This window comes from Elephas maximus, chromosome 7, assembly GCF_024166365.1.
Source record: "Elephas maximus indicus isolate mEleMax1 chromosome 7, mEleMax1 primary haplotype, whole genome shotgun sequence".
Taxonomy (NCBI): Eukaryota; Metazoa; Chordata; class Mammalia; order Proboscidea; family Elephantidae; genus Elephas; species Elephas maximus.
The window spans coordinates 71,453,132-71,478,477 of record NC_064825.1 but is presented as its reverse complement, the minus strand read 5'-3'; the positions used below and the strand labels follow the sequence as shown (position 1 = coordinate 71,478,477).

Sequence of the window (25,346 nt, the reverse complement as noted above, 5' to 3'; positions counted from 1 at the left end):
TAATGCTTTTTGTTTCTGCTTTCTGGAATGTTGTTTATCAACTTGGATAGTTCTTATTCATTTAAAATGGTATTTCCATAAAGAAGCTATCTGACCCTTCAGATTATGTTAAGTACCTTTGTTAGATGGTCTCTTGACATCTGTACTTTTCTTTCTCAGCACTTATCCTAACCATTATTTCATAGCTGCTGGTCTAAATACTTATTTCATATCAGTTTCCCCTGGTAACACCTTTAAGGCAGGAATCATTTCTGAGTTGCTGGTTGTACCTCCAGTATTTAGCATAGTGCTTATTAATAAAAAAAGCGTTTAATGAAGATTTGTCATTAAACAAATTCGTAAATTCTGGAAATGTGCTTGAAAAGTTTGAGGTTGATTTTGATATATCAATTTCTGATTTAAATGATATCCTAGTAATGGTTGAGTGAGAGGAGACCTGGCTTCTTCTCCTGGCTCCTGTACTAACTAATTGCATGATCTTGGGCAAACAATTTATAATCCCTAGACCTAAGCTCATCTGTAGAATGAGAAGGTCAGACAGACTAAATGATCTGTTAGGGCCCTTTCGCTTCTGTATGCTAAGTATGTTCGTTGTTCAGCTTACCAAAATTTTAATGCTGGCAATTCTGTTAAAACTGAACTAATAAGAAAAAGGGGCTTTTGAAAGCCATTAAATAAAGTAAAAGCATTTCTTTAAATGCTTCCATAAAATGAGTAATTTTATAATTTTGAAAAACACTTACCCAGACTCATTTATATATATATATATGCACTGTATGTCCTTTATATATCTTGAATAAAGAAATAATTCAATATTCTGAATAATCACTGAGCATTTTTCAAAATGGAAGTGAAAAAATCTGCATTTACAAAACAGTCTTCACCGAAGTTTACATGTGTATGGGACTTTGGTTAAGCCTGTTACAAGCTTTACTACATTTTCTTTTTTATAACTTTAACTGTATTTGGGAATGAATATTCATTATTACCATCATTATAACTGTGAATTAAGATCGGAGAATGACACTTTTGTAAACCCTGATGTAATAGTTCATCAGAGTTTTCCTTCCTAAACTATTAGTATCCAAAGAGACATTCTAATTCATGCTATTTATTTTGCTTTATATCCTTTCAAAAAGGGATGCAGTAACAATTAGAGAAACTTTAGATTTGTTAGTAACTTGACTGAGAAGAAAAATTAGTACTATAATGTTGTTGTTTGCGATAGAGTCGGTTCTGACTCTTAGCGACCCTATAGGACAGAGTGAAACCGCCCCAAAGGGTTTCCAAAGCTGTAATCTTTACGGAAGCAGATTGCCATAGCTTTCACCTGCAGAGCTGCTGGTGGATTCAAACCGCCACCTTTTGGTTAGCAGTCGAGCACTAAACCATTGTGCCACCAGAGCTCAATTACTGCTCAAACAGTATAATTTGTGTTAGAAATGCAAAGTGTGAAATAGATCAGTAAAGCTAGCAGTTATTCAGCAGCTATCTAGTCAACATTTTAGCAAATGACTTGAAAAGAATAATTTCTTGTGAAACAATATAATTTAACTTGGAATGAACTTATTTTCCTTTTATTTTTTAAACTCCACACCATAAAATTATTACATATGTAATATATATGTATTCATATACCACTTCTATTGCCTCATTTATAGACAATATCTCACCTTCCTAACATCTAGTTATTTTATATAGTATGTCAATTCATTCAGAAAATATTGATTAGGTATCTTTTTTGAAAAACACCACTCTTTGTGCTAGGCATTCAAAAATAATTAAATTGAATGTGCCTTCAGTAAGCTTACAATCCATTAAGCATGGTAAGACATATGTACATGTCTAAACACAGAGTTTTTTTAAAAAGTTATTAGCACCACAAGAAAGGTGCAGATCAGTTAGGATCTATATTGCACATCTCTTCCAGGGCTGTAAGCTTGGTCCAAGAATTTTATCTCTGAATCTTCCTCAGTTCCTAACACAAAGCTTGCACACAGAACACATTCAATTAATGTTAGCTTAGAAAATGTGCTATCTGTGAAATTGTTTCATAACTTATAACTATTTAATGAATGGCATTCTTATTATCAAAGTCAGATCTAAAGTTCTCCATCTGAGAAGCATAACAAAAACCAAACCAAACACGTTGCTGTCAATCCTCTCTCATGGCGACTCCATGTGTTACAGAATTGAACTGCTGCGTGGGGTTTTCTTGGCTGTAATCTTTAAGGAAACAGATTGCCAGGACTTTCTTTGGTGGTGCCACTAGGTGGGTTTGAACTGCCAACTTTTAGGTTAGTAGTTGAGCACAAACTGCTTGCACCACCCAGGGAGAAAAGCATGATACTTATACCTAAAACATGTTTTATTAGATAGAATATGAACATTTCTATTTTTCTGAGTGCCTTCTATCTTTTCACTGAACTTCATTTTCGATTTTTACTTCAGGGCTCATTCTACTAAATCTTATCTGATATCCTACTGTCCAGTTTACCCAGAACTGTATGTTTTATGGAATGTGGCTGTATTTTCCTTGCCTCTAATATATCAGTAATCACAACCCACAAGAATCAATTCTGAGGAATCTCAGAGTTTATGTGGTAAACTCTCTTAGGTACAACACACTGGAAAGAGGTATAAAATAAACGATTATCAAAACTTTAGAGGCAGCAATTAGTACTACTCTGTTTCTCAAAAGCAACTGTCTTGTTCAATCAATCTGAAGAATTACTGGATTTAGTCAGCTTTTTAAAAGAATAGATTTATTTCCAAAGATTTGTTTTTCTGCTTTTTTCACCTAATTGAAGTTCCCGGAAGAACTGAGCATTGACTTTCTTTTGATCTTTTGAATTACTTAAGTAAAATGAAAGCATAAATGATGTCTAATGACTCTCTCAACTCCAAGATTTCATGATTCTTTAACATTCAGTAGTAGCACATGTTGCTCATGATACTAGCCACTGTATAGCCAACCTTTCTTCAACTCTCAACCATCACCCCTTCATTCAGTGTAAAACTTTCCTTCACTGATTTAATCCAAACAGGTATTTTTTATAAGCTTCACCTGTACCCCCCCCCCCCTTTGAAGGCACTTGGCTGAATTTCAGAGAAAAAGGGTACAAAAGAATAAAAAAGAAACAAAGATACCCCTTTTTTGCTCTAAGTTCTGGCGGTTTGACTGATTCTTGCGAATTTTTCTTGCCACTGAGTCATTGCACATACAAAATTATGAAACTTTAATTTCTTTAGAGACTTGTTATATTAGAAAAATTGTTCCAAAGAAAGCAACAATCATGACATAAGCACATCTGGCCCTTGCAAATTATTCTTTATTAAGCTTTCATTTAATTACATGTGCTGAAAGGTCTGTTTTTGATTACTGTAATTTTTTTTATTTGTCCATCTGAGTGATAGTAATGCTGGAGATTACATAGAAACCACCTGTTTTTTCTCTTTTTCTACTATGACGAAGTTTGAGCTGTTTTCTCTGTGTCTGATGAACCAGGGAGCTTTCTATTTACTATGATAGAAATGTGACTATCAAAGTAATAGCTTAATCTTGGTAAAAAGAAGAAAGTAAAATAATTGAAAGGAGTTTCCAAGCATTAAATAATGTTAAGATTAGAGTACTTGACTTCTGGTTAACCATAGCAGATTGACACATTCATTTGTTGCCAGTTTTACCCAAAACCTAATAAATTGACGCTTAAGGATTAAAAGTGTAAACCTTCGAATACAACTAGAGAAGATTTAAAAAGAAATTGGAAGATGGGAAATGGATAGATTTGTAACTGTCTTAACAAAACAAAATCCCTAAATCTTTAAAGTGTAAAGCCAAAAAAAATCAAGCACAATTAGGAGCTGAACCTCTGAAATGCTTAGGAATTGAAGCCACCATGTGTCATTGAAGGCAGGTTTAAGAGGTTGAAAATAGATAATAAGGAACTATTAGATCTCCAGATTCCTCCTCAGCCTCATGCATCCAGGCAACTACCATCTCTGCCTCCCACTCCCCTCCCCAGTACACAACCTAACAGAGTACTGGAGGTTTATTCTCTTGAGAAATTGAACTTAATAGATTTTGTTCTTGGGAACATCAAGCATAGCTGAGAGTGGGTGATAGTGCCATTTTGAAAACAGAGAGGCTTCATGATAAACTAGACAGTGAGCTCCCACAGCGGCCTTCTCCTGCTTAGCACACTGAATGATGGCATACAAGCCTATACTCCAGCCAAGTTGGAAATTTGAAGATAGCTCTCTGGGAGAATGATCTAGGCCTAAAAGAAATGACCTACAGATATTGACACTTGTGGGCCCCCAATGAAATAGCTGACTGTCTGCATCATTACCTTATATTGAAGCATACCAGTCAATAAGTCTACCTTGCATACTCAGACCTTCCAGTCAACTTTTGAATACATTGTGATTGTATAGGAGCCCTGGTGGTACAGTGGTTAAGAGCTATGGCTGTTAACCAAAAGATTGGCAGTTCGACTCCACCACCCGCTCCTTGGAAACCCTATGGGGTAGTTCTACTCTGTCCTATAGGGTCGCTATGAGTTGGGATCGACTCAATGGTAACTTTTTTTTTTTTTTTAAATGATTATATATGTATTAAACAGGCAAGGAACACCAGATGCTTTAGAAAAGCCTCTAATATGAAAGAACTTAAACATCTTAGAAGAGAGACAACAATGCACAGAACAGAAAAAGGTTAAAAACAAACTCCAAACCTGTAATTAATATTATCAAACAGAAAAGAGAACAAAAAATGCTATAAAAAGAAATAATCAGAAAATAAGAAAGTGCCCTTAAAGTTATAATAGCAGAAATTAAAAAAAAATTCATAGAAGGGTTGGAAGATAAAATTGGAAGAAAAAAATTGTCATAGAGTACAACAAAAGGTCAAAGAGGTAGCAATTAGGAGGAAAAATATGAAAATTAGAGCTCAATAATGAAATCCAACATTTATCTGATATGAAATCAAGAAGGGGAACAGAGGGGAGAAAATTATCAATGAACAACACCAAAACATTTCCTAAAATTGAAGGACATGAGTTTCCAATTAAAAAGGCTGACTGAGTGCCCAGAACAATTAATGTCAAAGAGTCAACAGAGGGACATCGTTGTGAAATTTCAGAACCTTGGGTATAAAGGGAAGACCTTAAGTGCTTTCAGAAACAGAAAATAGATTGCGAACAAAGAATCAGGAAGCAGAATGACATCCAAAAAAGCCAAACCCATTGCCATCGAGTCGATTCCGACTCATAGTGACCCTATAGGACAGAGTAGAACTGCCCCATAGAGTTTCCAAGGAGCGCCTGGCGAATTTGAACTGCAGACCCTTTGGTTAGCAGCCATAGCACTTAACCACTATGCCACTATGCCACTTAACCGCTATGCCACAAGCACTTGTAAAACTATGTACAAGAATTACACTTTGATAAAAATTAAAATTATATAAAAAGAGGGTGGCCCATTTGTCTTTCAATCTTTGGCCCTTATTCAGATAAATCAACATATTTTGGGGTTGACAATTTAAAGATTTATAATGTCAGGTGGCCTGCTTATCATTTCTCAGGGAAGAGAAACCCTTTAAAGCTGAGCAGATAGAATGAGTAAGCATATCATTGGTTTGTTAAAGAGAAACCCCGGTGATCTGCTCTTGGATATAAAGAAAGCACTTTATCGCCTGTTTGGGTTACGAATTAAGTAGGCAGCTCCTGTGCTGGGAAAATGAAGCTTGATTCCCCCCCACCCCCCCAAAAAATCTGGCCATATTCAGTTGAGAATTGTGTTATATGCTGCCTAGAAATAAGGTCCCAGGGATCTTAGGGGGCAGCACTCTTACGATGCAGAAGGATCAGCTTCCCCAGGGAAGCTTGGCCAGTACGAAATAGGAAAGATGTGGTTCTTTCAGGAGTCCCTAGAAAAGTTCAGGGTAAAGTTTCTTAGGTCATGAGTATTAAAATGACATAAATGGTCATACCAAAAAAATTAAAGAATGTTTTACAAACAAAGGCACCGAAAAGAATTTTTAAAGACCATTTAGTCAAATTCCTTTTTCTACAATGAAAAAACTGAGTTCTAGAGAGGTCCTTTGTCTAGGGTCGTAAAGTGGTTTCTAGAAGAACCAGGAACAGAACCACGGCTCCCATACCATTGTTCTTTCTCTCTTTTGTATTACGTGGTCTCTCTCATTTTCATCTTTAAAAAAAAAAAAAAAAAAAACAGTGAAATTGCAAGACTGTCAGAGAAATAATTATCTAACAATATGGTAAGTTTTTTGAAACTCCATTTCAGCTGCATTTAAAGAGATCAATGTTTGTCTTCTCTGTTTTGCAGCAGCTCTATGCAGCTCAGCTGGCCAGCATGCAGGTGTCACCTGGAGCAAAGATGCCATCAACTCCACAGCCACCAAACACAGCAGGGGCAGTCTCACCTACCGGGATAAAAAATGAAAAGAGAGGGACCAGCCCTGTAACTCAAGTTAAGGTACTTGCTTTGCAGGATTGTGGAAACAGTTTGGAAAATAACATCACAAGAAACGTAGTGAACCAGTCTGTGTTGAGAATAAACAGCAGGAAGCATACCAACATAAAAGGAACCCCAAAATGCTTCTCTTTATGGTAAATTTCATGACTGAGCATTGAGAAACAGGTGTTTCCCTTTTGATAACAATAGTGCCATATTCTGAGATCTTTACCTAAATCTGCACACTCACTTCTCAAGAGTTTTTTCCCTTTGGATTCTGGCTTTTATTTTTTAATGTTCATTGGCATAAATGGCTGTGGTTTTATTGCCACTTTTTGTCATAGACTTGTGACACTTCTCTCCATGTTCTTTAAAGAGGTAGAGAGCCAACTTACAGTACCAGAGATGGAGGATCTCAAAACCTTAGATTTAAAAAAGGGGACAAGGAAGAATCCAATGCAGGACTTTATATATAGTGAATGAAGCCCTCACCTTAAACAATATTTATAAATATGGGCTCTGAGGGATGAGTAGTGGCATTACCTAATCATGGTTTTAATGATATAGTTGTAATAGGATAAGCAGGCTCTCCCAAGTTAGGGGAGGGGCATTAATAAATGCTTTTCTGCACTTATTTTCAGTGCCTTGAAACTAGACAATTAGGAAGCACTTGGAACAGAGGGAAACAGATGTACCATTCCAACTTAGCGCTGCAGCTGGTGCCTATAGGTGGTACCAGTTGGTTTTCATGATTGCCTTTGTTTCCTAGGAGCCCTGGTGGCACAGTGGTTAAGTGCTCAGCTGCTAACCAAAAAGGTCAGAGTTCGAATCCACCAGCTGCTCCTTGGAAACCCCATGGGTCAGTTCTACTCTGTCCTGTGGGGTAGCTCTGAGTCGGAATTGACTCGATGGCAGTGGGTTTGTTTGTTTTTTGTTTCCTATGTTGAATTACTAAATTCAAACAGTTCAAAGAAACATTTTTTTTTTTTTTAATAAATTGACTTATCTACTTGGAGGGGCATGCTAAGCACACAGCTTTTTATTGTAACATTCCAAAAGTACTGCGTTTGGAAAAACTTTACAATTATCAGATCTTCGTGTAGGAAACATCAAGGCAAACAAAATTCAGCATTGGATACTATAAAACCAGTGAAATTGTTTTACTTCTCAAAATTTGTAGATAGGAATTTTGAGATTTTAGGAAGTCTTTTAAAAATATGGATTCCAAATACCGAAGATCAAAAAAGTAAACATCATTAATAAGAGAGTTCTGTTTCTGCTCCTACCCAAAGGATTTAGTTTAATGTCACTGATGCTTTTAGATTCTCCAAAGAAGTAGATGAACAGTTATGTTTTGTTGTTAGAAATATTGAGATATGACAAGAGTTTATATTCATAAGACAGCATTACTTATGGAAACAACCCTATCTATTTTGTGTTTCAAATAATTTGTGAAAACACATCAGAATACTACAACTCAAACTAAGGCATTTTGTTTAATCATAGTTGTTAGAGTCTGAGCATATCATACATCAGTGACTTAGGCTATTGAGTATTAAATATTTTAACATGAAAAAGTCTTTTTGTATGTGAGTTGGCCAAATGGAACTGTACCAAACCAAGTCTTTACTGGATGAGTAAAATGTTCCCTGGTTAAATTCAAGTTTATATCTGCTTTTACCATTCCAGCTTTGTGGGCCAACTGAATTTTATTACTCACTTGACCACATGCAGATTCTTAGGGAATGCTATATATAATTTGACTTGACTTTTTGTTTTATGTTAATAACAAAAGAAACATTTCTTATACTCATTAGATTGTTTATTGTATGTGTGGGTAAAAATATATAGACCAAGACACAATCAAATGTTTTAAATAAAAACAAATAATATCTCCTGTGTATTATTGACAAAGTTCTAAGAATAATCTCATAGTTTGTTAATTGAAAGAATTGTAGTCACCAAAATCTCTCAGGGTTTCCTCTATACTCATTGCTTTATGTCTGTGTGTAACACGACCACTCATTTGAAATTCAAACATTACATAGGGCATAGTTGGCTGAAGGAAACAAAAATAAGCTTGGTTGGTCTTATGTCCTTTTTCTCCCAGAATTTTTAACTACTATAAATGTCAAAATCAGAAAGTCAAATGCCTCTGCTCAAATTTCACTTGTACCACTTTTACTAGGTGCACAATCTTGGGCAAGTTATTTAATTATTTCAGCCTTAGTTTTCTCCTCCGTAAAGGCAGAGTTAATATTATTATGGGTCTTAAATGAGATAACATACCCCATAGCATATAGTGAGGATTTCAGAAATGTTAGTGGTGGTAATGGTGATGGCAGTAAAGGATCTGGCAGTGGTGGCGATGGCGGTTGTGAATGAAGTATATGGTTGTGTACTGAGAGAGAGCCTAACACCTAGAGGACTTCCGCTTTCAATCATAATGGAGGAACAGAGATCAGACTTACCCTCCTGGCTTAAACAACTAAAACTCAGGACAAAATATATAAGGTGATGGTTTTCAGACACTTGACAATAGAACAGTGATACCTGAGAGAAGGGAAACAAAATGAGCACTACAGTTGTGGCAGCTTACTGTCTGTTGGGTGTTTTCAGGCAACAGTGCAGGGAGGGGTACCATATAGAGCTTGGCAATGTTCCTGAATAGAAACAGTGTTCAGAGTTTAGGGATGCTGAGTGGATAGAATCTGTGAGGCAGAATACCAGAGAGGAGAGAACTGCGCAGAGAGAGAGAGATTGCTGAAAATCTACAGAAGATTCCCCTGAGTCTTTAGCTGAGTATTGATCCACACCTGCATACGAGGAAACTAGCTGAGGCCAGGGAACAAACACTAGAATGTAGCAGGCAAAACAATTGCAAAATTCACAAGTGACTGGAAATAGTTTTTATTCTTATTAACCAGAGTAGAAAGAGCTCCTGACATTTAGGCATCAAGTAGAGTTTCCAGAAGGATATTACCTCAGTAGTGAAGCCAAATTAGCCTTAGATCGATGGTTATTCTGGACTTACATAACCAAACTTAAAAGTAAGCCTGTTGTTGAAAGCTGTCTTAGAAATGGTTCCAGATTCATGGTGACCCATGTGTTACACAGTAGGACTGCTCCATTGATTTTTCTTGGATGTAATCTTTACAGAAGCATTTCCCAGGCCTTCTCTTCTACAGAGCTGCTGGGTGAGTTCCAACTGCCAGCCTTTAGGTTAGCAGCCGATCTCAAACCATTTGTATCACCCAGGCTCCTAAGGTAAGCCTAGAAAGGGTCCAATTGTTCTACATTTCAGAACAAAGTCGGCAGATATTTAAAGAAATACATAAAACTCCACTCAACTGTAAAATTCACAGTATGTGGCATCCAATAATTGCCAGGCTTGCAAAGAAACAGGGAAATATGAACAATAATAAGGAGAAACATTAATCAATAGAAACAGACTCTGACTCCAAAATAACACAGTTGATACAATTAGTAGATAAAGATAGTCAAAACAGCTATTATAGGAGACTTCTGGCTATAGCCAAGTGAGGAGGTAGGCAATTCTGAAAATGGCACATATAAAACTGGAAAAAATTGACACAAGCACTCAGCGTTCTGGAAATTGACCAAAGGCATACAACGATCTGAGAAACATTTATGCTTCTTTTGTGTAAGGCAAGTGGTAATCTATGGCATTCTTGTTTAGGGCTGTTCTTATTCCTCCTAACCCGAGGCTTGCTTTGCACAAGGTTTCTGTCAGGCCAGGGCAACCTGTGAGGAGCCCCAGCTACCCTGCGTGGTGGAAGGGAGTTGGTAGGCGATGCCCATGCCCACACCCAGTCCCAGTGGTATTGTTGGTGGAAGTGGCAATCATTGCATTATAGAAATAAATAGCATCATATTCAAGACTGGAAAAAAAAGAAAAAAGCAGTTGCTATATACTCCCTGTGTTCAAGAAGGTAGAGGAAAACATGGGGATGATAAGCAAGGCATTAAAGACCTAAATTGAACTTGAGAAATGGAAAAACACAACGCTTGAGATGAAAAATACACTGGATGAGATTAACAACAGGTTAGACCTTACACATGAAAAGATTAGTGAACGTAAAGATGTAGCAATAATAATATCTAGGGCATGATTGCATTATCAAACAAATGACTTATTTTCTCTGGCAGTCTAATAGAAAAAACCTCTGGCAGTCTAGTAGAAAAGGGGCCTGGAATTTGGAGTCTGATAAACTAGAACTGAAATTCTGCCCCTCCGTTTACTACCTGTGTGGCTTTGGACAGTGATTTTATCACTCTGACCCCCATTTTCTCATTTGTAAATTTAGAATAATACCGGCAACCTCATAGTTATTGGTGGTTAAATGAGCTGACGGGTATTAAAATGCTGAGTACGGTGCTTGGTACATAATTGTCCCTCTCTGCATTTTATTTTTATTTTCTCTTTCCCATCCTCCTTCCCTATTATTTTCTGGTTTCCCTTTTTGTTCCTTATTCATCAATGGTCCTTAGTAGTGGAAGAGACTTTAGAGATCATCTAGTGTCAGACCCCCGTTTTACAGATGAAGAAACTGAGCCCCAGTGAGGTCTGATGTTTACCAAGGGGAGGAATGTTCTGTTTCCAAGCTCTACTGTATGTTTGAAACAGTAACATTGAAAGCAAGTTTTCTGTGACTTCTCAGAAGCAAAATGGGAATTAACATTTGCTGGCAATTTTATTTTAGAGCATAATAATGCTGATCTTAAAACCGAACATTTAAATGAATATGCTGATATTACAACTGAATTTCTAGAATGAGGAAAGTGTTGTTATGAGTATTTTATAGCAGGAGAAATGAGACAAAATAAAGGCTAGAGCTTAGCTTTCAAGCTCCTGGCTAAACTAGAGTTACAAGCCAGATATTTGAATACTGGGCTCAGTGAAGAAAGACATGCTGTCTTAAAATAGACATTCTGTAAATATATGTAGCAAAGAATATGAAGAAGCATCACTTTAAACATGAAAAATAAATCGTGTATAGCATGGTATGTAAAATGTAATTATAACGTGTGCTTTCCCTTTGCAAAAATTAATTTTAAACATGAATAGGGAACCAGAATGTAGACCATAAAGAGTGCCCACACCCAGAAAGCCACATAGAAGCCGTGCTGTGGCATGCGGCTTCCTGGGCAGGGACCCAGGAGATCAGAAGAAGGTTCTCCGTGTTTCCATTTTTAAAGTACTTGCAATTGTTTGATTTAAAATATATATTAAAAAATTAGCTGCAGAGCCTATTTATAGTTCCAGGAACTTTTCAGAGAGAATCACACAAAAGCACTACAGAGCTGCTGAAATTTTAAATAATTCTTTGTAAATGCCCTAGGTTAATTTAGATCCCTGAAAACACATTAGGAAATTAAGCTGTAATGTGAGCTAATTCAGATTTTAATTTGGCAAAAAGAATGATCCAACTACACAGTTAATGTAAATAGAAGCATAACACAGGGAAATTAATGAGGTTTCCTTCCGATCAATCTTCAAGGAGGTAGATAATTAGCTTCTTTTGTTATTATTGTAGGAGAACGTGGCATTGTCTCTGAGGTGTAAAATAACTGTGGCTTAGTAAGTGATAATGTGCTTCATTTGTCTTTCTTTTTTAAAATAATTATTTATGTTAAACTCTTGTAGGATGAAGCAGCAGCACAGCCGCTGAATCTCTCATCCCGACCCAAGACAGCCGAGCCTGTTAAGTCCCCAACTTCGCCCACCCAGAGCCTCTTCCCAGCCAGCAAAACCAGCCCAGTAAATCTGCCAAACAAAAGCAGCATCCCCAGCCCCATTGGGGGAAGTTTGGGAAGAGGATCCTCTTTAGGTAAATGGAAAGGCCAACACCAGGAAGAGACTTATGAATTAGGTAAAAGAAAGCAAACCCATTTAGTGATGACTAATCCTTGTTTCCAAAGTGTTACTGAGTAAAAGATAATAGTCTTATCTTTTCTACTGAAACCTAACTGATTTGGTATCTTGAGTGATTAGAACTTTTGGAAAACATCATAATATAAACCCTGCTAGGATGGCGGGTTCTTTAGATTGTGATTAGTTAGATCCAGCAAGCCATAGACAGGAACAATGCCTCCCCACTGAAGTAACTCTAGGCAGACCAGATTGACCATAAGCCCTCCAGCAGCTTAAGGACCTGATCCCAAAGCTGCCTGCCAAAAGTTCAAAATTTCTTTGAAATTTTATATTTTCTTTCTTAAGTGTATGTGAATTTTACATCTTATCCCATATTAGTTTTGCATTAAAACAAATATGACTGACACACTTCAATGGTATAATGTGAAATAAAATTGTTATCTAGGAAGAAATGTCATAACGGTCCTCTGGCTTCTTGCAAATGCTGCGATGTGATCCTGGAGAAGTTATTTAATATTTTTTAAATATATTTTGGGTTTTAGGTGAAAGTTTATGCAATAAATTAGGTTCCCATTTAACAATTTTTATACAAATTGTTTCATGACTTTGGTTACAATTTTCAAAATGTGTCAGCATTCTCATCATTTCCATTCTATTTCCATTGATCTAGCTTCCCTTCTCCACCTTGCCTCCTCGTCTTTGCTTTTGGGTGAATGTTGACTGGTCTCATATAGTTGATTGTTTAAGGGAGCACATTACTCACGGGTCATGTTGTTTATTTTATAAGCCATTCTATTATCTGGCTGAAAGGTGACCTCCAAAAGTAGCTTCAGTGCCAAGTTCAATGGGTATCTTAGGGCGATAGTTGCAGAGGTTCCTCTAGTCTCTGTCAGCCCAGTAGGTCTGGCCTTTTTTTAGGAATTTGAATTTTGTTCTACATTTTTCTCCCATTCTCATCATTTCCATTCTATTTCCATTGATCTAGCTTCCCTTCTCCACCTTGCCTCCTCATCATTGCTTTTGGGTGAATGTTGACTGTTTGGTCTCATATAGTTGATTGTTTAAGGGAGCTCATTACTCACGGGTCATGTTGTTTATTTTATAAGCCATTCTATTATCTGGCTCAAAGGTGACCTCCAAAAGTAGCTTCAGTGCCAAGTTCAAAGGGTATCTTAGGGCGATAGTTGCAGAGGTTCCTCTAGTCTCTGTCAGCCCAGTAGGTCTGGCCTTTTTTAGGAATTTGAATTTTGTTCTACATTTTTCTCCCATTCTAACTGGGACCTTCTATTGTATCCTTGGTCAGAATGTATTTAATATTTTTGTACAGTTTCCAATTCTGTGAAATGAGATTATTACCTAGTTCATAGTTGCTTATAAGGATTAAAAGAGAAAAAATACATATAGATTTCCTAGTACAGTGTTTAGCACATAGAAATCATGCAATAAAAGATTGTGGAATGAATACCAACTGAGAGAGAGAGAAATCCTGAGACTGCTTCTCAGCTAGGAGCCTTGATGGCACAGTGGTTAAGCACTCCGAAGCTAACCAAAAGGTTGGCAATTCAAATCCACCAGCCTCACCATGGAAGAAAGATGTAACAGTCTGCTTCCATAAAGATTACACCCTTGGAAATCCTATGGGCAGTTCTACTCTGTCCTGTAGGGTTGCTATGAGTCGGAATTGGCTCAAAGGCAATGGGTTTCGATTTGGCTTCACAACTGGAGAGTGCCAAATAAATACAAACCTTAGTGTTACTATACTCTTTAAATCTTTTAATTTTCAATAAGGATGCAGATTCAGAGGGTTTAAGGTCTGAGCTGTTGGCAGCATGGGGACTAGAAGTAGAATTTCTTTGCCATATTGTCTTCCTTGTGTTATTAAGCCCTGGAGCCTGAACTATTTATTATAATAAAGAAAATAATGTGTAAGTATAGCCACTTACAGTTTAAAAATATTCTTGCCCATTTTATCTCCTTTGATTTTCACAATAATCCTATGAGTTAGGTAGTGTATTATTGTTATTATTACCCTTATTGTAGAGATAAAATAAATTATAGTCCTTGTAATGACTTGCCCACCACTGCCATGTAGTTGTTAATTAGCAGGGCCAGGACTGGAATCCAGGTCCTCTCACACACAATTCAGTGTTCTTTTGTGAAGTCGTAGTTGGAATGTTTGCTGAACTGTGCTTGAGTGGAAGTGAATCTGAATCTTAAGATAGGGAAATGTAAATCTTTCTCATTGAAACGTAGGACATTAGGATCCATGCAGCAGCCTATTCTCCTTTTGAGTCAGGATGCAGAGGTTTTCACCCCAAGTCAGTGGTATTTGTGTGGGAAGGACAAGAAGTGAATCATTTTCAGCCTGTGAATAGGAAGACTATTCCTTGGCTGGGTTGTTGGAAGTTGTGAGATGAGAAAAAACTCCAACCTAAGGATAAAGAATAGGTTCGACCTTGAAATAGCCCTGCTTTAATCTATTGCTGAATTTTGTTTGGAAAGCATTTGTTTGCTGTGCTGAGCATCGTGAGGGACAAAGATGACCACGTTACAGGGCCGTTCTTATGGAGCTTACCCTCCTGCAGAGCATGTTTCTGAGTCCCGAGCTAGCAGTGGGCTGAAGGAATAGCACCTGTACTTGGATAGCACTCTTGTCTGTAAATTTTTGGATAGACATGGTCTTTTTATCTGAAAAATTCCAGAACAAGAGATGGGGTTTCTATGTCCTAAAAAGTGACTATTTGACTGTAAAAGTTTTCCATAGATAAACTTCTGAATTTTTTCCAAACTCAAATGCATGTGCGCATTCACTGTGCACACATAGACGTGTGGTGTGAACTTGATTCTAGTTTGGTTTCCCCTGTCCTGTCTATGCACACGCACGCACACACACATGCACACTCTGAAATGCTCACACACAACTAAAAATGAGGATCAAGTTAAACCTTCCACAGCAGCTAATAAATCAATTAGTAAAAAATTGCTCTTTTTGTTTAAAGCTAGAAAAACTTATCCAAAGTATTAATCTTACCTAAAATAAAATGGAAGATATAGAGAAGATTAGTTGGTTTAATTTTGAATGTTTCTCTCTGTGTTGCATAGACTGTAAGGAAAGTAAATGTTTAGTTTCACTTTATTTGAAGCTTAGTACTTATGTGAAAACTGTTCCCACGCACACAGCCTCCTTATCATAAAGATAGGGCGGTGGGAGCAGTGGGTGTCCAGGGTCGGGGTGGGGAGTGGGTTGTGGTTCTCTTGGTAAATAACTAAGGCAGCCTGATGAGCAGGATGCTTCATTAGCCAGCTAGTGATTGGAGAATGGAGAGTGTGGTGTATTCTTTCCCGCCCCCTCTCTCCTGTGGTGGACATAGGAACACACAGATATGGATGTGGAACACACAGGTTTCTTCTGCTAGGCCAGAAACAGCTTTTCTACATCAGCACAGCAAATGTAACAGGTAGCTGGGACAGATATCTCCCCCCACCCCCCCACCAACCTGCCCCCTTCCTCCCTACGACTCTCTCCCAGAGGAGGCAGAATGGCACACCATTGTAAGACATAGGGAGACCAGTATCTCCCCCTACTCTACACGCAATTGGAATGTAGGAACCTTTATGGGGGGATGGGTGGGTGGGAGGGTGAGGAGGTGGGTAGGCAGAGCCTAAATAAATTGGAGTGGTGGGGTATCCTCCAAGGGCTAAAGAAACAGCACAACTTGGTTGCCCTGGCTTTCTGTGCTCTGTGCGTAGTATTGCCTAGTTTTCTTAATAGCAGATGTGTCCCCTCCTTGTCAGAGAATGCAGCATTCTACAGGGGAGTGCAGAGTAGGAGAACTTTTTACGAGTCTAACCTCACAAGCCCACTAATAAAGCTTCCTGTATACACAGATATCCTGTCCAGCCTCAACTCCCCTGCCTTGTTTGGGGATCAGGATACAGTGATGAAAGCCATTCAGGAGGCTCGGAAGATGCGAGAACAGATCCAGCGGGAACAACAGCAGCAGCAGCAGCCACATGGTGTTGATGGGAAACTGTCCTCCATGAATAGTATGGGTCTGAACAACTGCAGGAGTGAGAAGGTAAAACTTGCTTCCCTTCTTCACTGGCTCTGCTAGACCCATTTGGCTCACTGTATCTGGCTCTTTCTAGGCTCCCAAGCTTCAATCTACAGCCAAAGAATTGTGCTTCTAGCTTGAGGGCTGTCTTGTGTTTTATTCAAATCTCTCTTGTATTACATTCAAGCATTACTACAGATAAACAAACACACTCAGCCGTTTCCCACTTAGTTGAGTTCCCTCCCAGGCACCCAGCCTACCTGCCAGTTAGTGTATTTCTTTGTCACATTCCAAAATATTTAGAAGTATCTCATAACAAACGGGATATATGAGTTTATTAGAATAAGAATAGAAGAGAATATTAAAAAAGAAGTATATATGCTCAGCATGAAGACTAGTGTGTTTACTATGACTCAGCATTAAATTTAACACTAAGCTTCCTACCAACCAGAGCAAACAAATCAAAACAAAATAATTTACAAAATATATTAATTTATTTTTAGTTTCAGCAAATTATTAATTGCATGCATATTATATGACAGACACTGTTCTAAGCATTGGGAAGATAGCAGTGAACAAATCAGACAACAGTCCCTGCTCTAATAGAGCTTACATTCTAGTAGAGGAACACAGACACTGAAGAAATAAATGAGCAATGTAATAAAGGAGCCCTGGTGGTACAGTGGTTAAGCGCTCAGCTGCCAACTGAAAGGTCAGCAGTTTGAACCCACCCAGCGGCTCCGCAGGAGAAAAGATCTGTCAGTCTGCTCCTGTAAAGATTTATAGCCTTGGAAATCCTGTGGGGCAGTTCTACTCTGTCCTGTAGGGTCGCTATGAGTTGAAATTGACTTGAAGAACACAACAGCAAAATGTCAGGAGGGGAATAAACACTACGAGGAAAATCAAAGTAAGTTAAGGGAATAGAGTGTTATGGGATTGTTATTTTAAAGGGGATGGTAAGGACTCTCTGAGGAAGTGACATTGAATAGAGATATGAATGAAGCAGTGTTGCAGGCCACACGAGGGGCAGGAAGAAGAGCATTCCAGACGGTAGGGACAATGAGCATAGAGGCCCTTAGAGTGTAAGCAACAAGGAGGCCAGTGTGCCAAGAATGGCACAGAGAGGGGAAAGCGGTGGGAAATGAAGCAAAAATGGTAGCCTGGGGCAGAGCATATTAGACCCTGTAGTCCCTGAAAGGCTTTGCATTTTATTCTGAGTGTGATGGGAATTTTTAGAAGGGTTTTGTCCACGGCATTGATGTGATTTGATTCCCATATAAAATAATCATTCTGGCCATTGTGGGAAAACAGACTATAGGAGGCTAAGAATGGAAACAGGGAGACCAACTGAAAGGCTATTGTAGTAGACTGGGTGAAATTCTGATTATCTAAGAGGATGAAACACGCCAATTTTTCTTTTTAAAGAGTGGTAAATATTTTCCCAGTGCTAAGTTCTGAGAAATTTATTTTTACATGAGAACTTACATAGGAACAAAATGAGTGGTATGATGGAAAATGTCTTTGGTAACAATTTAAGAGTAAATAAAAAAAATTTTCCATTCATACATTTATTCAGTAAAGGCTGAGAATATAACTCTTATAAGTTAGGAACAATAACCTCCTTTTTGTTTCAGTCCTTGCTTAATTCTAGCATGGGTGCTATGCTAGAGGCTCCAGTCTTCAGAATAAAACTTGTAGTTTCCCAGATTCCTAATACGATTTTTAAAGTAGCCTGTGGAAGAAGTCAGAAGGGCAGCATGTGGTCATGTGTACTATTACCCAAGCATTTGGAGGCATAGCCCTAACCAGAGTGTTGTTTTCTTTTTTGTTTGTTTGTTTTGTTTTTCATGTGTTCCCTCTTCAAAAGGTAAGGTGATGTGACAGTCTGAGAATGTGGGATGCAGAGTCATTGCTCTTGCTAAATCAACCTCTCACCCTTGATTAGTCTCCTTCTGTCTTTGGCCACATTAGGAGACACCTGGGTTGCAGGGGGTGGGGAAGAGTTTTAAGAGGACGGGAGTGAGATGGGACAAAGGATGTATATGATCAAAGTCCTCACACAGATTAGGAAGCTTAGCTCTGGGAGAGTGTTGGCTTCTCAAAGCTTAGTAAAGAATTTGACTTTGCCCTCAATTCTCACTGCACTGAGTTACTGATATATATACACACAGAGAGGGTCCCGGGCTGGCACAAAGTGTACTCAGCTATGAACCGAAAGGATGATGGTTCAAATACATCCAGAGGTGCCTGCAGAAGAAAGTCCTGGTGATCACCTTCCAGAAGATCACAGCCACGGAGAGCCCTGTGGACCGAAAACCAAACTCAGTGCCATCGAGTCGATACCGACTCATAGCGACCCTGTAGGACAGAGTAGAGCTGCCCCATAGAGTTTCCAAGGAGCGCCTGGCAGATTTGAACTGCTGACCCTTGGTTAGCAGCTGTAGCACGTAATCACTATGCCACCAGGGTTTCCAGAACCCTATGGAGCACAGTTCTATTCTGAAATACATGGGGTCACCATGAGTTAGAATTGACTTGACAGCAACTGTTTATATATATGTATATATGTGTGTGTGTATGAGTGTGTGTTTTGTGTGCCACTGAGTCAATTCCAACTCATATGACCCTATAGGACAGACTAGAACTGCCCATAGGGTTTCTTGGGCTAAAATATTTATAGGAGCAAATCACCAGGTCTTTTCTCTCCTGGAGCGACTGGAGGGTTCAAATTGCCGACCATTCAGTTAGCAGGCAAGCACTTGCACTTAACCACTGCGCTACCGGGGAGACGTGTATAAATTGGTCATTACTGACTCCTTGCCTTGATTGGCCCTCCTGGTGGAAGGCTCAGATTAGGTGGGAAAGAAATTATGTGGGGAAATAGTGGGGTTTTGGTGTTTATTAAGCAATAAAATTTTGTATACTTGGAGCTAGTCATGTACCTACTAGTCACTGGTTCTGCTCAATCACCTAAGTGCCCTATTCCCCTCTGAGTGCCCAGTTCCATTTTGAAGCCTTGACATTGGCTCAGGAAGGCAGAGCTTCTCTTTAAGAGCTGCCCGAATAGTTTAGTATGTGGCTGAATATAGAATGTGGTTTCAGGACCACAGAGAGAGAAAAGCTATGCTTCTAAATCTCTTCTACCAATCTGGTATTAGAGTACTAGTAGTCATTCTTTGACCTAAGATACTGCCATCCGCTCAATGAAAACACCATGAAATAATAATACCTTTAATGTTAATATGAATAACTTTATAAGATCCTTTTTTGGGGACCTGGGTAAGTGAACAAGTTTTGGAGTGGGAATGTTGTTGTTGTTGTTAGGTACCACTGAGTCGGTTCTGACTCATAGTGACCCTGTGTACCACAGAACGAAACGCTGCCCAGTCCTGTGCCATGCTCACAATCATTGTCGTGTTTGAGCCCATTGTTGCAGCCACTGTGTCAGTTCATCTCGTTGAGGGTCTACCTCTTTTCTGCTGACCCTGTACTTTACCAAGCATGATGTCCTTCTCCAGGGACTGATCCCTCCTGACAACACGTCCAAAGTATGTAAGAAGCAGTCTCGCTATCCTTGCTTCTAAGGAGCATTCTGGTTGTACTTCTTCCAAGACAGATTTGTTCATTCTTTTCGCAGTCTGTGGTATATTCAGTATTCTTTGCCAGCACCGCAATTCAAAGGCATCAGTTCTTTTTCAGCCTTCCTTATTCGTTGTCAAGCTTTTGCATGTATATGATGCAATTGAAAATACCAGGGCTTGGGTCAGGCGTACCTTAGACTTCAAGGTGACATCTTAGTTTTTCAACACTTCAAAGAGGTCCTTTGCAGCAGATTTGGCCAATGCAATGCATCTTTTGATTTCTTCACTGCTGCTTCCATGGGTGTTGATAGTGGATCCAAGTAAAATGAAATCCTTGACAACTTCAATCTTTTCTCCATTTATCATGATGCTGCTTAGCGGTCCACTTGTGAGGATTTTTGTTTTCTTTATGTTGAGGTGTAATCCATACTGAAGGCTGTGGTCTTTGAGCTTCATCAGTAAATGCTTCAAGTCCTCTTGATTTTCAGCAAGCAAAGTTGTGTTGTCTGATAACGCAGGTTGTTAAAGAGTCTTCTTCCAATCCTGATGCCCCGTTCTTCTTCATATAGTCCAGCTTCTTGGATTATTTGCTCAGCATACAGATTGAATAGGTAATGGTGAAAGGATACAACCCTGATGCACATCTTTCTTGACTTTAAACCACATGGTATTCCCTTGTTCTGCCTGAACAACTGCCTCTTGATCTATGTACAGGTTCCTCATGAGCACAATTAAGTGTTCTGGAATTCCCATTCTTCACAGTGTTATATGTAATTTGTTATGATCCACACAGTTGAATGCCTTTGCATAGTCAGTACAACACAGGTAAACATCCTTCTGGTATTCTCTGCTTTCAGCCAGGATCCATCTGACGTCAGCAGTGATATCACTCATTCCATGTCCTCTTCTGAATCCAGCCTGAATTTCTGGAAGTTCCTTGTTGATATATTGCTGCAGCCACTTTTGAATGATCTTCAGCAAAATTTTGCTTGCATTTGATATTAATAATATTGTTCGATAATGTCCGCATTTGGTTGGTTCACCTTTCTTGGGAATAGGCATAAATACAGATCTCTTCCAGACAGTTGGCCAGGTAGCTGTCTTCCAAATTTCTAAGGATAGATGAGTGGGCATTTCCAGTGCTGTATCCATTTGTTGAAACATCTCAATTGATATTCCATCAATTCCCAGAGCCTTGTTTTTTACCAGTGCCCTTAGGGCAGCTTGGACTTCTTCCTTCAGTACCATCGGTTCCTGATCATATGCTACTTCTTGAAATGGTTGAACATCGAATAATTCTTCTTGGTATAATGACTCTGTGTAACTTCCATCTTCTTTTGATGATTTAATATTTTCCCCATAGAATCCTTCAGCACTGCAGCTCGAGGCTTGAATTTTTTCTTCAGTTCTTTCAGCTTGAGAAATGCGAAGCATATTCTTCCCCTTTGGTTTCCTACCTCCAGTATAATACTGTCAGTATATACTGACAGTATTATACTTTGTCTTCTCGAGTTGCCCTTTGAAATCTTCTGTTCGGTTCTTTTACTTCATCATTTTTTCCTTTTGCTTTAGCTACTCAACATTCAAGAGCAAGTTTCAAAGTCTCTTCTGACATCCATTTTGGTCTTTTCTGTCTTTTTAATGACCTCTTTCTTTTTTTATGTATGATGTCCTTGATGTCATCCCACAACTTGTCTGGTCTTCGGTCATTAGTGTTCAACGCATCAAATCTATTCTTGAGATGGTCTCTAATTTCAGGTGGGATGTACTCAAAGTCGTATGTTGGACTTGTTCTAGTGTTCTTCACTTTCAACTTGAACTTGGATATGAGTAATTTATGGTCTGTTCCACAGTTGGCCCCTGGCCTTGTTCTGACTGATGATACTGAGCTTTTCCATCATTTCTTTCCACAGATGTACTCAATTTGATTGCTGTGTATTCCATCTGGCAAGGCCCACGTGTATAGTTGCTGTTTAGTTTGTGAAAAAAAGGTATTTGCAATGAAGAAGTCGTTGATCTTGCAAAATTCTATCATTCCCTCTCCAGCATTGTTTCTATCACCAAGGCCATAGTTTCCAGCTACTGATCCTTCTTCTTTGTTTCCAACTCTTGCGTTCCAATTACCCGTAATTATCAATGCAACCTGATTGCGTGTTCGATCAATTTTAGACTGCAGAAGCTGGTAAAAATCTTCAGTTTCTTCATCTTTGGCCTTAGTGGTTGGTGTATAAATTTGAGTAATAGTTGTATTAACTGGTCTTCCTTGTAGGAGTATAGGTATTGTCGTATCACTGACGCATTGTGCTTCAGGATAGATCCTGAAATGTTCTTTTTGATGATGACTGCAACGCCATTCCTCTTCAAGTTGTCATTCCCCACATAGTAGGCCATATGATTGTCCATTTCAGAATGACCAATACCCGTCCATTTGAGCTCATTAATGCCTAGGATATTGATCTTTGTGCATTCCATTTCGTTTCTGACAATTTGCAATTTTCCTAGATTCTTACTTCGTACGTTCTATGTTTCGATTGTTAATGGATGTTTGGAGCTGTTTCTTCTCATTTTGAGTCGTTCCACATCAGTGAATGAAGGTCCCAAGAGCTTGACTCCATCTACATCATTAAGGTTGACTCTACTTTGAGGAGGCAGCTCTTCCTGTGTTGTCTTTTGAGTGCCTTCCAACCGGGGGGCAGGGGAGGCCCATTTTCCGGCAGTATATCAGACAGTGCTCCACTGCTATTCATAAGATTTTCACTGGCTAATTGTTTTCAGAGGTAGACTGCTGGGTCCTTCTTCTCAGTCTCTCTCAGTCTAGAAGCTCAGCTGAAATCTGTTCTCCATGGGTGACCCTGCTGGTATTTGAAACTGGTGCCATAGCTTCCAGTATCACAGTGACACACAAGCCCCCACAGTACGACAAACTGACAGACACACGGAAGAGTAGGGATACCAAATAGGAAATTGGGTTAAAAACAAGAGTGGGCACATGCACCCAGGGCCATCTCCTACTTTACAACTTTGCCAACAGTTAATCGTATAATTCGTTTGAGAAGCCTGTCAGTTATTTGTTTAATTCAGTTATTTAAAGTTATTTTTATTTTTTAGTTTTCAAATGAAAAGTAATATATGCATAATGAAAATTCTAATAGGACCAAAGGATATATGTGAAAAGCTAAGCACCCTCACCACCCCATTAACTACTACTATTAATGATTCAGAAACTTTCCTTTAGTGTTAACAATCATTAGTGAGTCAGAAATTTCTTTGTATATACCAGATAGTGTTAATGAGTTTAATAATAAATATTCTCACTTGAAATAGTAGTCACAGAGTTGTCATTTACCAGCTGTCTGGTATTGGGCAAGTTAATTACCCTCTTGGAACCTCATCTGTAAGAAAAGGGTAGTAATCTGAGCTATAAAGAAATAAGATATATGTAAATTGCACCTAGCACAGTTCCTGGTACACTGTAGGCACTTCCTTATGTTTCCTATACCTTTTAAACTAAACCAAGGTAGACCCTTAAGTATATAGAACGAATATACTACTTTGGCACAAATACGAGATCCTCACACAATAACAGAAGGGTCAGCAGAAGGAAACAGTACGTTTTTCAGATGTTGGCCTATTGGCCAAACTACGTAATTATTTTAACTCCTTTCCAATTGAGTTAACGCACAAAGCTATGGAAACTTCAGGATCTTATAAGTATACTATAGAGTGTAGTTGGTTTATTTGTTTAAAACGGGGCTACTCAGCCTTCACATTATGGGCACTTTTGGTTAGATAATTCTTTGTCATTGGGGGCATCTAACTTTCTCTCATTAAATGCCACTAGCATTTCCATTATGAGTGCTAAGTATGTCTTGTGCCAGCTAAATATGTCTCCAGACATTTCCAAATGTCCCCTGAAGGGCAGAGGGTATTGCCCTGGCAAAAACTAAACACTGGTTGCATTAAATAGACCACATTTAGAATTAATACATTTCAGAACTTCATTCCACACACAAAAATATATTTCACTTAAATAACCGTACTTGTGAAATTGCGAAAAATTACTTGTCTTAGATAAGTGTTATGAACAGAATATTCCCTTGAAAAATGCATCTAGAAATTTTACTTGGAGTATTAACATACAGAGCATTTAAAATAGAATACAAATGTATGTGATTCAGGGTCCATGGGTGGCGCAGATGGTGTTACGCTCCTCTGCTAACTGAAAGATTGGTGGTTTGAACCCACCCCGTGACACCACAGACGAAAGGCCTAGTGGTCTACTTCTGTAAAGATTACAGACAAGGAAACTCTATGGAGCAGTTCTACTCTGTAACACTTGGGGCTGCTGTGAGTCAGAAGGCAGTGGGCTTAGTTTTGCTTTATGTGTGATTTAGTTTTGGGGGAAAATGGGAAAAAAATTCAGTATCGCTGCAGCAACTCTCCCTTTCAATGAAGCACCTCTGTCATATTAATCAGGCCTAGGATAGCAGCATCCCTGTGCACCAGAATTAGTAATAAATTGGCACTGGACACAACCTTGGGTGTCCCTGGGTGGCACAAATAGTTAAGTGCTCAGCCACTAGCTGAAAGATTTTTGGTTCAGACTCACAGGCACCTCAGAAAAAAGGCCTGGCAATCTGCTTCCCAAAAATCAGAGCCATCAAAGCCCTATGGAGTGCAGTTCTTTTCTGCCACACATGGAGTCCCCATGAGTCAGAATTGACTTGATGGCAACTGGTACTGGTTGGGGCAGCAGTGACTTTCCCTGTTTGTCTGACAATGTGACTCTATATTGTTGTATTTGTATCATCAATTGGAGTTGAAGTTCAAACTTAGACAGTATTAACTTCAGGTCCTACTGGTTAATTTTAAATATTTTTCATTGACTTTTTTCTATTCATTCGGGAGGAAGAAGCCTGAAGTTCTGGCATAATAAGATCTTATTTCATCTTGGAAGATAAGGAAGAAAAATGAGCGATAAGGTTAAAAATACTAATAATAATAACTCAAAGCTTGATCTAATACATGTCACGCTGAATATGTGGCAAAGTGGTTTCTATAGAACCAGAAAACCCTGGTTCCCCATTTGAACAGAGTTGTCTCCATGGATAACCTTACTGGGATTGAGTGTTGGTCACTGGAACAGTCCATTATATTCAGGGATATTGCGTTCACAAGCTCTCCTTAACATGATCTACCTTCTGAACAGTGTCACTGTTTTGAACATTTATATTGTGGTTTTGTAGGCCTTGTTTGGAGCCCTGGTGGCATAGTGGTTAAGAGCTCGTCTGTTAACCAAAAAGTTCAGCAGTTCGAACCTGCCAACGGCTCCTTGAA

General features: G+C 38.7%; 1 protein-coding gene across 26 annotated transcripts in view; it reads left to right on the top strand.

Moving 5' to 3' along the window:
- The window catches only part of SOX6 (SRY-box transcription factor 6), a 657,692-nt gene that overhangs the window by 549,576 nt on the left and 82,770 nt on the right, over positions 1-25,346 (top strand). For 20 of the 26 annotated variants that reach the window (XM_049890540.1, XM_049890534.1, XM_049890527.1 and 17 more), the window contains 3 exons: positions 6,349-6,498; positions 12,146-12,371; positions 16,262-16,452. In XM_049890540.1, coding sequence (XP_049746497.1) covers positions 6,349-6,498; positions 12,146-12,371; positions 16,262-16,452 — 567 coding nt within the window. The remainder of the gene's footprint in view (positions 1-6,348; positions 6,499-12,145; positions 12,372-16,261; positions 16,453-25,346) is intronic. The other 6 variants (XM_049890547.1, XM_049890535.1, XM_049890531.1 and 3 more) reach the window with 2 other exon arrangements.